At 35.9% G+C, this 13,421-nt stretch overlaps 1 protein-coding gene across 1 annotated transcript in view; it reads left to right on the top strand.

Annotated features, from left to right (window-relative positions):
• Window positions 1-13,421, top strand: part of pkd1 (polycystin 1, transient receptor potential channel interacting) — a 143,430-nt gene that overhangs the window by 32,892 nt on the left and 97,117 nt on the right. Inside the window, exons 2-5 of the mRNA XM_062964287.1 lie at window positions 7,918-7,989; window positions 9,118-9,189; window positions 10,526-10,695; window positions 13,078-13,421. The exon at window positions 13,078-13,421 is cut by the window's right edge and continues 316 nt beyond it. Coding sequence (XP_062820357.1) covers window positions 7,918-7,989; window positions 9,118-9,189; window positions 10,526-10,695; window positions 13,078-13,421 — 658 coding nt within the window. The remainder of the gene's footprint in view (window positions 1-7,917; window positions 7,990-9,117; window positions 9,190-10,525; window positions 10,696-13,077) is intronic.

Raw genomic sequence — 13,421 nt, 5'->3', positions numbered from 1 at the left:
TTAGTAATTACTGTATTTACGAATTTAGCACCAAAATAATAATAATAATAATTTTATTCTTATATCCCGCCCCATCTCCCCGGAGGGACTCGGGGCGGCTTACATGGGGCCATGCCCGGATACGACAACACAAGTCAAATAAAAACATTAAACAGATCACCAAACAATAAAACTACAACATGATTAAAAACAGTCATAGAAAGTCAATATACAAAATAATATTAAAATCACAATTTGGGTCAAAATATCATGATGTATTGAAAACATTGACTACAAAAATGCGTTGGATAATCCAGAACGTTGGATAAGCGAATGTTGGATAAGTGAGACTCTACTGTATGGTAAATAAATATTATTACTATCATCATCATCAAGCAGAGACTGGATGGCCATCTATCAGGAGGGTTTCAGTGGTGTCTTTGTGCCTGGCAGAAGTGGATGGCCTTTGGGGATCCCTTCCAACTCTAGGATTCTTTTATTATTGTTGTTGTTGTTCTTGTAAGCCGCCTTGAGTTCCCCTCGGGGTACTAAAAGGCAGGATATAAATATGGTAAATAAATATTGTTATTATTATCATCATCATCATCATCATCATCATCAACAAGCAGAGACTGGATGGCCATCTGTCAGGAGGGCTTCAATTGTGTCTTTGTGCCTGGGAGAAGTGACCTTTAGGGGTCCCTTCCAACTCTAGGATTCTATTATTATTATTATTATTATTGTAAGCCAACTTGACTCCCTCTTGGTATAGAGAAAGGCAGGATATAAATATGGTTAATAATAATAATAATAATAATAATAATAATAATAATAATAATAATTGTAAGCCAACTTGACTCCCCCTTGGTATAGAGAAAGGCAGGATATAAATATGGTTAATAATAATAATAATAATAATTGTAAGCCAACTTGACTCCCCCTTGGTATAGAGAAAGGCAGGATATAAATATGGTAAATAATAATAATAATAATAATAATAATAATAATAATAATAATATACACAACCAGATGAGTACCCAGCAAACAAGATCTCTCTGCTGGCTGTTGTATTGGATCCCACTTCAGACCCTTCCTAATTGTCTAGAACTATGTGATGTATCGGCGAATAATGTATGCGGATCCGAGTAGGGTGGCCTTTTGCAGCTGACAGATAGTAATTTTGTCAGCGTCAATTGTTTTCAAGTGCTGGCCAAAGTCTTTAGGCACTGCACCCAGTGTGCCGATCACCACGAGGACCACCTTTCCTGGCTTGTGCCAGTCTTTGCAGTTTGATCTTTAGAGCTTCATGTCGCGTCAGCTTTTCCATTTGCTTCTCGTCGATTCTGCTGTCACCTGGGATGGCAACATCGACGATTCATACATCATTATTATTATTATTATTACGATATTATTACTGATTTATTTGTACACATGCATATTATTCCAAGTGTTCGTCTCTGAATGTCGGGCTCTTCCCAAGGGCCTAGGATATTAAAAGGTATCGTACATCGAAGCTGACTTGGCAATGATGCCATTGAGTATTGAGGCTGCCCTTGGAAACCCTCTTCTTTCCAAAGGCATCCTATTCTTGTCTTCATTCCTTCTTTGTCACCATGGAATTCCTGCCCTAAAAAGACATTTAAGACCAAACATCGAATCCCAAAAACATGTTTTTTTTCCTCCCCAAAACGATGCTAGTGTCACTTAGAGACTCAGGGTGCGTCTACACTGTTGAATTAACACAGTTTGGCCCCACTTTCAACTTCCGTGGAATCTTCGGAGATGTAGTTTGGCAGAGAAGGCTCAAGACCTCCTCTGAGTCCCAGGATGCCATGGCATTGAGCTAAAGTGGTATCAAACTGCATTCATCCTACAAGGTAGATGCAAAATTGTATTTAGCAAATCTGTGTATTACCGTATATACTCGAGTATAAGCCGACCCAAATATAAACAGAGGCACCTAATTTTACCACAAAAAACTGGGAAAACATTGACTCCAGTATAAGCCTAGATACCAATAAAATTACATTAATTGAGGCATCAGTAGTTTACATGTTTTTGAATCTTTACATCAAACTGTAATTTAAGATATGACTGTTCCAACTCTGATTAAATCATTATTTTCATCTTCTTCGATGTAAATGTGCTTATGTATCCTTCAAATAATAATAGAGTGAAATAATAAATGTAATAATAATAAATGCAGTAAAATAATAAATGTAATATTAAATAGAGTAAAATAATAAATGTACTACTAATCTATATATATAAAAGGGTAATGAAATTTCGGCCTAGGACAAAACAACAAAACTACACATCTCAGAAACACTAAACTTGGCAGCACAACCCCTCATCCATGCCTCTACGTTCATACAGCAAAAAGAAAAGAAAAATAAAGTCCTAATTAGAGGAATAATTGTTTTTATCCGATTGCTGCCAGTTAGAAGGCTAAGCTCCACCCACTTGGTCTCCTATCAATCCACTCAGCCCAGGGGACAGGCAGAGTTAGGCCTCACTTAGGCCTCTTCCACACTTCCTATAAAATACAGATTATCTGATTTTAACTGATTATATGGCAGTGTAGACTCAAGGCCCTTCCACACTGCTATATAACCCATTTATAATGGACTTAATGTCAGGGGGAAACCTTTACCCTTTACCTTAACTACCACCAATTCCTCAATACTTTATTTCCCATACCACCAGACTTCGCCACAGCAACGCGTGGCTGGGCACAGCTAGTAATAAAAATAGAGTAAAATAAATGTAAAAGTAACAACAATAATAGAGTAAAATAATGAATGTAATAATAATAATTAATAGAGTAAAATAATAAATGTAACAATACCAATAATAATAGAGAAAAATAATAAATATACCATATATACTTGAGTATAAGCCGACCTGAATATAAGCCAACCAGAACCCTCACCCGAGCATAAGCCGAGGAGGTTTTTTTTCAGTCCTAAAAAAGGGCAGAAAAACTAGGCTTATACTCAAGTATATACAGTACTAGCTGTGCCCAGCCACGCGTTGCTGTGGCAAAGTAGTGGTGGTATTGGTTAAAAGTTGTTGTGGAATTTTTATTTGACGTTATTTGTATTTTTCTAATTAATTTTATTGTAACTTATCTTTTTTATTTATTATATTTTATTATTTTGTTGTATTATTTTTAGTTATTTTGTTATAGTATTTTATTGTATTTATTTTTTAGTGTTTTTAATTATTTTTATTGTATTATTTGTATTTATTTTATTTTTTATTCTTTTATTAACACTGGGCTGAGTGGGTTGCTAGGAGACCAAGTGGGCGGAGCTTAGCCTTCTAAGTGGCAGCAATTGGATAAAAACAATTATTCCTCTCCCTCTAAGTAGGACTTTATTTTTTTTTTCTTTTTGTTGTATCAACCTAAAGGCATGGATGATGTGTTGTGTTGTCAAATTTCGAGGCTGGGGGGCCTGTAGTTTTGTTGTTTTGTGGGTCGCCGTGATGCCATCACTCATTTATATATATAGATTTACTTCCACATTCCATACTTCCTTGCATTGGATTTTGGGAGTTGCAGTTCCCCAAAAATAAATCTGTGTCTGTGTATTATTTGCTTCCAAATTCCGTACTTTCTTGCATTGGATTTTGGGAGTTGTAGTCCCTCTAAAGTAAATCTGTGTCTGTGTATTGTTTGCTTCCAAATTCCGTACTTTCCTGCTTTGGATTTTGGGAGTTGTAGTCCCTCTAAAGTAAATCTGTGTCAGTGTATTGTTTGCTTCCAAATTCTGTACTTTCTTCCATTAGATTTTGGGAGTTGTAGTCCCCGAAATGTAAATCAATGTCCGTGTATTGTTTGCTTCCAAATTCCGTACTTTCTTGCCTTGGATTTTGGGCGTTGTAGTTACGTCGTCCTTGCTTTTTGAAATTATATTTAGCAAATAAAAGGCTTTTTGGTTCCTCCCAATGGTCAGGAGGGTCTAAAATGAGGCAAGAGCAGAAAGGAAAGTTCATTAGGAGCAATTGGAATATTATGCCGACCTACCGGGTGGCCATCATAAAGCCGTCTCCGATTACCTCTCTCCGGTAGAAACCTATTTTATATAATTTAGGGTTATCCCGTTTTCTGATTCGGTTGCAAGCCACCCACCGAACAATGCCGTTGGGTGTTCCGCACTGTGGAACGAATGCACTTTGGCACCGCTGCCCTTGCTATAGGGTGCTGGGATCTGTAGTTCGTGCGGAAAAGGGAGATCTAGTCCCCTTTGGGCCTCCTCCCACGCAGAAGGCTCTGCACCAAGGACGCCGGATTCGCTCCAAAAAAAATCCCAGGGAAAAAAGAAATACCGCAGCGAATCCGCTCCGGATTGGCTGGCCCTCTTTCTTGTTGTTTTTGTGCCCCGAGCGGCGTTTTCCTTGGCTCTTTGAAGCGAACATTGCGTCCCGCTTCGTCTTGCGCCTGGGAAAATAATACGGTCCAAAAAGCCTGCTTTCAAGGCGTCTGCACTGCAGAGTTAATGCAGTTTGAGCTCCCCTTGAACGGCCCTGGTTCAATGCGATCAGTGCAATGCAAGGCAGGGAAATATAAGGGAAAGTATAACTCCCAGTATTGCGTAGAATTGAGCCAAGTGCTTCGAAACTGGATTAATTTTGCAGTGTAGATGCATCCCCAAACTGTTTCCGAACATAGCTATGTCTCCCCCTGAAATTCCGCGAGCGGTGACTTATATTTTATGGTTTCGTACAGCTGGGAATTGCGTGTTGCGTGTTGTTGTTTTTTGATGTTTGCCTGGATGGTTTCTCACGCAGCTGATCCGTCAAAAGGAAAAGAATAAAATTCGAATCTAATCAAATACAGTAGTGTGGAAATCTCAGCTGCCACCAATTGTGGAGAATTCAAGCAGAGGGGAATTTCTGTTCCTTTATCTTTCTTGTTTTATTCTTTTCTTGTTCTTATTCACTTTAGATGGTAGCATTACTTAGTTTTGAATATAGGTGACAGAGACTTGGATATTGAAGAACAAAAACAAGTTTATTTCAGGCACAGAGCTTAGTGGTTACAGTATTGCTTCTTTAAAGGCACTTAGATAATGGTTGCAAAGTTATTAACTTATGATGAATACACTTTCAAAATACTTGCTCCTTTCCCTTGAGCAGTCTAAACCTGATCACTTTGGATCTAACCGGGATTACTTCCCCTTACTATTCAGACTCTACAAATAAACCTAAACAAGTCACCTAATTTGCTTAATTTAACACCACTAGAGATCTGATTTTCCCTGGTTTCCCTAACCTGGAACCAGTGTCTTCCCTGTGACTAAAAATCACAGACTGAACTGTTTTTAAAACATTCCCTCCTTTTCCTTCAAACGGCGGTTGGCTCCGCCCTCGTTACTATGGCAACCTGCCTCAGAATGCTGAGCTGGTTACCATCCCCCACGCACTGGTGGCTAATACTTACCCTTTTTAAACATAGCTAAACATGACTTCTATAAATCAAAATAAAAACACACTTCTTTACAAGTAGAGTCTCACTTATCCAACACTCGCTTATCCAACGTTCTGGATTATCCAACGCATTTTTGTAGTCAATGTTTTCAATATATCGTGATATTTTGGTGCTAAATTCATAAATACAGTAATTACTACATAGCATTACTGCGTTGAACTACTTTTTCTGCCAAATGTGTTGTTTGCCGGCCCGTTTATGTTGGATAAGTGAGACTCTACTGTAGTATCAGAGATAATGTGGGAACAGGATATTTCCTGGTTCAAGTGTTGGCAAAAGGGTTGCTATCTTTATATATCCATATCTATAGCTATATCCATATATCTATATTGATATCTATATCCAAATTTATATATCTATATCCATAAATATATATATATATCTACAGGCATATCTATATTCACATCCACATCTATATTTATATCTATGCCTATATCCATATTCACCCCCATATGTCCATATTCACATCCGTATCTATATGTATAGCTATATCCATATTCATTCACATCTATATTTATATCTATACCTTTATCCATATTTATGCCCATATCTATACCTATATCCATATTACACCCATTATCTATTTTTATATCTATACCTATATCCATATTCATATCCATATCTATGTGTATATACCTATTTTCATATTCACATTCATATCTATACCTATATCCATGTTCACACCCATATCTATATTTATATCTATACCTATACCCATACTCACATCCATATCTATATGTGTATATCTATATCCATATTCACACCCATATCTATATTTATATCTATACTTATATCCATATTCACATCCATATCTGCATCTATACCTATATCCATATTCATACCCATATCTGTATTTATTTCTATATCTATATACATTTTCACATTTATGTCTATGTATATCCATATTCACATCCATATTTATATTTATACCCATATCCCTATCTATACCTATATCCATATTCACACCCATATCTGTATTTGTAGCTATACCTATATCCATATTTACATCCATATCTATATGTATATACCTATTTTCATATTCATACCCATATCTATATTTATACCTATATCCATATCCATATTCACATGCATATCAATATGTATATACCTATTTTCATATTCATATCCATATCTATATTTATATCTGTACCTATATCCATATTCACATCCATATCTATATGTATATACCTATTTTCATATTCATGCCCATATCTATATTTATACCTATATCCATATCCATATTCACATCCATATCTATATTTATATATCTATATCCATATTCACATCCATATCAATATGTATATACCTATTTTCATATTCATATACATATCTATATTTATATCTATATCCATATTCACATCCATATCTATATGTATATACCTATTTTCATATTCATACCCATATCTATATATCTATATCTATACCTATATCCATATCAATATCTATATCTATATCCATGTTCACATCCATATCTATACCTATATCCATATTCACACCCATGTCTATATTTATATCTATACCTATATCCATATTCAGATCCATATCTATATGTATAATATCTATATCCATATTCACACCCATTATATTATATTATATATGTCTCCATATCTTAATCCATGTCTATATCTATAGCCCTAGCCACATATCTATAGCCATAGCCATATCTATCATATATATCTACTAGCTGTGCCCGGCCACGCGTTGCTGTGGCAAAGTGGTGGTAGTATTGGTTAAAAATTGTTGTGTAATTTTTATTTGATGTTATTTGCATTTTTTATTAATTTTATTGTAAGTTATATTTTTATTTATTATATTTTATTATTTTCTTGTATTATTTTTAGTTATTTTCTGTTATTATAGTATTTTATTGTATTAATCTTTTAGTGTTTTTAATTATTTTTTAGTGTTTTTTTATTATTTTTTATTGGGTTGCTAGGAGACCAAGTTGGAGGAGCTTAGCCTTCTAACTGGCAGCAATTGGATAAAAGCAATTATTCCTCTCTCTCTAATTAGGACTTTATTTTTCTTTTCTTTTTGTTGTATCAACCTAGAGGCGTGGATGATGGGTTGTGTTGTCAATTTTCGAGGTTGTGGGGTGTTTAGTTTTGTTGTTTTGGCAGTCGCCAGGATTCCATCACTCTTTTATATATATAGATATAATATCCATATATCTATGTATATCTATATTCATATATCTGTATCTATATCTTAGTTGCATACCTATATTCCTATACCCATATCTATATATCTAGCTATATTTTTATGCTCTTAGTGTGTGTGCATGTATATGTATGTCTATCTTTAAATAAAGATAACATTAACATATCCCTCCGGAATGAATATATATATGCACACACATATATATTTACATATACATATATGGATGTATACGTATATCCAAATAATTGGACCTAATTTTCTCTCTCTATATCCTTTTCTTCTAGGAATCTTTCCAGCAACAAAATCACAGTTTTGAACCCAGAGGCATTTGAGTATCTCACGTCCCTGAAAAAATTGTGAGTATTTTGCTGCATCCGTTGAAATTTTGGGGGGAATTTTAGGGATATTCTTTGCAATTATTCCGACATTTTTGGGGAGGAAAATCGTGAGTGTGATCCTAAGGCTTTTTAGCCTCTTCTGTTGAAAAATACTTGTAATTTCAAGCAGGGAGAAGAGAAACGAGGAGGATTTCTTTATAATACAGTAGAGTCTCACTTATCCAACATTTTTTATCCAACGTTCTGGATTATCCAACGCATTTTTGTAGTCAATGTTTTCAATATATCGTGATATTTTGGTGCTAAATTCGTAAATACAGTAATTACTGCATAGCATTACTGCATATTGAACTACTGTTTCTGTCAAATGTGTTGTATAACATGATGTTTTGGTGCTTAATTATTACCATTATCATTATCATTAAATGTATTATAATTATTATAATTGTTATTATCATTGTTGTCATTATCGTTATCATTATTTTATCATTAATATAATTATAATGATCATATTACATCATTATTTTATCATTGTTATCATCATCATTATTACCATTATCATTTAAATTCTTATAATTTTTATAGTTCTTATTATCATCATTGCTATTATCATTATCGTTATGTTATCATTAATATAATTATAATTATATTATATTATATCATTTTATCATTGTTATCATCGTCATTATTATCGTTATCATCCTTGTATCATCAATTTCATTATTGTCATTATTATCATTATTATATCATCATTATTATATTTATTATTATCATTATCATTGTTATTATCATCTTTATTACAGTAGAGTCTCACTTATCCAATGTTCTGGATTATCCAACGCATTTTTGTAGTCAATGTTTTCAATATATCGTGATATTTTGGTGCTAAATTCGTAAATACCGTAATTACTGCATAGCATTACTGCATATTGAACTACTTTTTCTGTCAAATTTGTTGTCTAACATGATGTTTTGGTGCTTCATTTGTAAAATCATAACCTAATTTGATGTTTAATAGGCTTTCCCTTAATCCCTCCCTATTATCCAACATATTCGCTTATCCAACATTCTGCCGGCCTGTTTATGTTGGTTAAGTGAGACTCTACTGTAATAATGTTTATTTTTATTTTCTCTTTGCCCTTACAGAGATATCAGCCACAACAGAATTTCTACCTTAGAAGAAGGAATATTTGATAATTTATTTAATTTAAGCGAAATGTAAGTATGAGGTTTATTTTTCATGATCTTAGCCTAAATTAACCTTAGAGTTAATGCAGTTTGAGACCATCTAAGCTGCTACAATCCTGGGAGTTGGAGTTTTCCAAGGACTTGAAGTCTTCCTTGTCAAAGACTTGCAAACTACAACTTCCAGGATCCCATAGACGTCATTCACGGAAAAGGGGCCCAAACTGCATTAATTCTACAGTGGGAATTGTAGTTTTCCAAAGTCTAACAAAGAGTGGCAAACTACAATGCCCAGATCCCATAGACCTCATCCACGGAAGAGGGGCTCAAACTGCATTAATGGGTTGTAGTTTTCCGAGGTATACCAAATAGTGGCAAACCACAACTCCCAGGTTCCCATAGAATTTATCAATGGAAGAGGGGTTTAAACTGCATTAATTCTTTAATGGGAGTTGTAGTTTTCCAAGGTCTGCCAAAGTGGTGGCAAACGACAATGCCCAGGATCCCATTAACCTCATTCACGGGAGAGGGGCACAAACTGCATTAAATGGGAGTTGTAGTTTTCCAAGGTCTACCAAAGAGTGGTAAACTACAACTCTCAGGATCCCATAGACTTCGTCCACAGCAGAGAGGCTTAAACCATTAATTTTTCAGTGCAAGTTGTAATTTTCCAAGGTCCGAGAAAGACCTTGTAGACTTTATCCACAGCAGAGGGGTTTAAACCGTTTATTCTTCAGTGTGAGTTGTAATTTTCCAAGGTCCGAGAAAGACCTTGGAGTTCTACAATGGGAGTTGTAGTTTTCCAAGGTCTACCAAAGAGTGGCAAACTACAACTCTTAGGATCCCATCCACAGCAGAGGGGTTTGAACCATTAATTTTTCAGTGCGAGTTGTAATTTTCCAAGGTCCAAGAAAGACCTTGGAGTTCTACAATGGGAGTTGTAGTTTTCCAAGGTCTGCTAAAGTGGTAAACCACAGTTCCCTGGATCTCAGAGATTTCATCTAGGGAACTACATTAAGTCTTCAACGGGAGTTGTAGTTTTCCAAGGTCTGAGGAAGACCTTGGAGTTCTACAGTGGGAGTTGTAGTTTTCCAAGGTCTGCTAAAGTGGTAAACCACAGTTCCCTGGATCTCAGAGATTTCATCTACGGAACTAGATGGGAGTTGTAGTTTTCCAAGGTCTTTATAGGTGCCTCTGCCAAAGAGTGGCAAACTACAACTCCCAGGACCCCATCCTGTTGAGCCATGGCAGCAAAACTGGTCTCAAACTGCTTCTGTTCTTCCGGGAATGAAGTTGCAGACGGCAACAGAGTCAGACTACGTCTCTCTTTCTCTCTTGTGCTAACGCTCCCTGTGCTTTTCCCCCTTAGAAACCTCAGTGGCAACCCCTTTGTCTGCAACTGCAGCCTGGCCTGGCTCCCTCGGTGGCTGGAAGAGCGAAACGTCCGAGTCGCCCACCGATCCGCCACCCGATGCGCCCTCCCTCCGGAGTTGGCCGGAGCGCCCCTCTTCAACCTGTCATTCACTGACGTCACCTGCGGTATGTGAAGAAGGGGGTTGGGCTGGATGGCCCCTGGGGGTCCCTTCCAACTACAGGATTCTAGGATTCCCTCTTTGGAGGTTTTCAAGCAGAGGTTGAATGGCCATCTGTCGGGAGTGCTTGGATTGTGTCTTCCTCTGTGACAGAAGGGGGTTGGAATGGATAGCCTTTGGAATCTTTTCCAACTCTATTATTATTATTATTATTATTATTATTATTATTATTATTATTATTATTATTATTATTATTATTATTATTCCTGCATGGCCTTTGAGGTCTTTTCCAACTCTATATTGTTGTTGTTGTTATTATTATGATGATGATTATTCTTGCATGGCCTTTGAGGTCTTTTCCAACTCTATGTTGTTGTTGTTGTTGTTGTTGTTGTTATTATTCCTGCATGGACTGGATGGCCCTCAGGGTCTTTTCCAACTCTATATTGTTGTTGTTGTTGTTGTTGTTGTTGTTGTTGTTGTTGTTGTTATTATTATTATTATTCTTGCATGGCCTTTGAGGTCTTTTCCAACTCTATATTGTTGTTGTTATTATTATGATGATGATTATTCTTGCATGGCCTTTGAGGTCTTTTCCAACTCTATGTTGTTGTTGTTGTTGTTGTTATTCCTGCATGGACTGGATGGCCCTCAGGGTCTTTTCCAACTCTATATTGTTGTTGTTGTTGTTGTTGTTGTTGTTGTTGTTGTTGTTGTTGTTATTATTATTATTATTATTCCTGCATGGCCTTTGAGGTCTTTTCCAACTCTATATTGTTGTTGTTGTTGTTGTTGTTGTTGTTGTTGTTATTATTATTATTATTGTATGACACAGCAAACAAGATAGATATGCTGGATTTCGTATCACAAAATCACAAGTCGAACACTTCCCAAGTGTCTAGGACTGTGTGATGTATTTTTGGATGATGTGCGCAGATTATTATTATTATTATTATTATTATTATTATTATTATTATTATTATTATTATTATTATTCCTGCATGGACTGGATGGCCCTTGGGATCTTTTCCAACTCTATATTATTATTATTATTACTATTACTACTATATCACAGAATAGGGTTGGACTGGATGGCTCCTGAAGCCTCTCCAACTTTAGAATTCGGTTCAGATCCAAGGAGCAGGGTGAGCTCCCATCTGTCAGCTATAGCTTCCCATGCGGGGACATGAGAGAAGCCTCCCATAGGATGGTAAAACATCCGGGCGTCCCCTGGGTAACGTCTTTGCAGACGGCTAATTCTCTCACACCAGAAGCGACTTGGAGTTTCTCAAGTCGCTCCTGATATGAAAAAATATACATTATTATGAAACTGGAATTGCAGGATTCTATGGTGTGTGTGTGTGTGTGTGTGTATCCATACACACACACACACACACACACAAACATATATATATAAATCTGGATGACCGTCTGCCCGGAGGGATTTGGTTGTGTCTTCCTTGCACAATAATAATAATAATAATAATAATAATAATAATAATAATAATAATAATAATAAATCACACAGTCCTAGAAACTTGGGAAGTGTTCAACTTGTGATTTTGTGAAACGAAATCCAGCATATCTATCTTGTTTGCTGTGTCATAATAAAATAATAATAATAATAATAATAATAATAATAATAAATCTCACAGTCCTAGACACTTGGGAAGTGTTCAACTTGTGATTTTGTGATACGAAATCCAGCATATCTATCTTGTTTGCTGTGTCATAATAAAATAATAATAATAATAATAATAATAATAATAATAATAATAATAAATCGCACAGTCCTAGACACTTGGGAAGTGTTCAACTTGTGATTTTGTGAAACGAAATCCAGCATATCTATCTTGTTTGCTGTGTCATAAAATAATAATAATAATAATAATAATAATAATAATAATAATAATAATAAATCGCACAGTCCTAGACACTTGGGAAGTGTTCGACTTGTGATTTTGTGAAACGAAATCCAGCATATCTATCTTGTTTGCTGTGTCATACAATAAAATAATAATAATAATAATAATAATAATAATAATAATAATAATAATAAATCACACAGTCCTAGACACTTGGGAAGTGTTCAACTTGTGATTTTGTGAAACGAAATCCAGCATATCTATCTTGTTTGCTGTGTCATACAATAAAATAATAATAATAATAATAATAATAATAATAATAATAATAATAATAATAATAAATCACACAGTCCTAGACACTTAGGAAGTGTTCAACTTGTGATTTTGTGAAACGAAATCCAGCATATCTATCTTGTTTACTGTGTCATACAATAATAATAATTGTTATTATTATTATTGGCATGGTCTTTAGATGTCCTTTCTAATTCTTCCTTCGGTGATTCTATTGGATTTGTCTCCCGTAGAAGGTGGCCACATTGGGTGCCTGACTGACAACCAGACCGGGTTGGCCGATGCCGTCGTCCGCTTCACCACCCAATTCTTCCCGAACTTGACGCAAGATGCTTGCAGCGCCCATTGCTATAGAGAAGGCTTGGAGTACGGAGGCTTCAGCGAGGAATCCGATTGCTTGTGTGGCGATGCCCTCGAGCCCAACTCTTCCGTGGGATGCCTGCCGTTCTGTGCCGAATTTCCCGCTGGACCCTCGTGCGGCGGACCCTCCGTGGTGCCCGGCATCTTCCCGTCCCAATTGTCCATCTCCGTCCATGGACCAACATCCCCCGTGGGCCTTTTCCAAGAGGCGCCCTTT

Source organism: Anolis carolinensis, unplaced genomic scaffold, assembly GCF_035594765.1.
Source record: "Anolis carolinensis isolate JA03-04 unplaced genomic scaffold, rAnoCar3.1.pri scaffold_13, whole genome shotgun sequence".
Lineage (NCBI taxonomy): Eukaryota > Metazoa > Chordata > Lepidosauria > Squamata > Dactyloidae > Anolis > Anolis carolinensis.
This window is presented reverse-complemented; position numbering and strand designations above follow the sequence as displayed.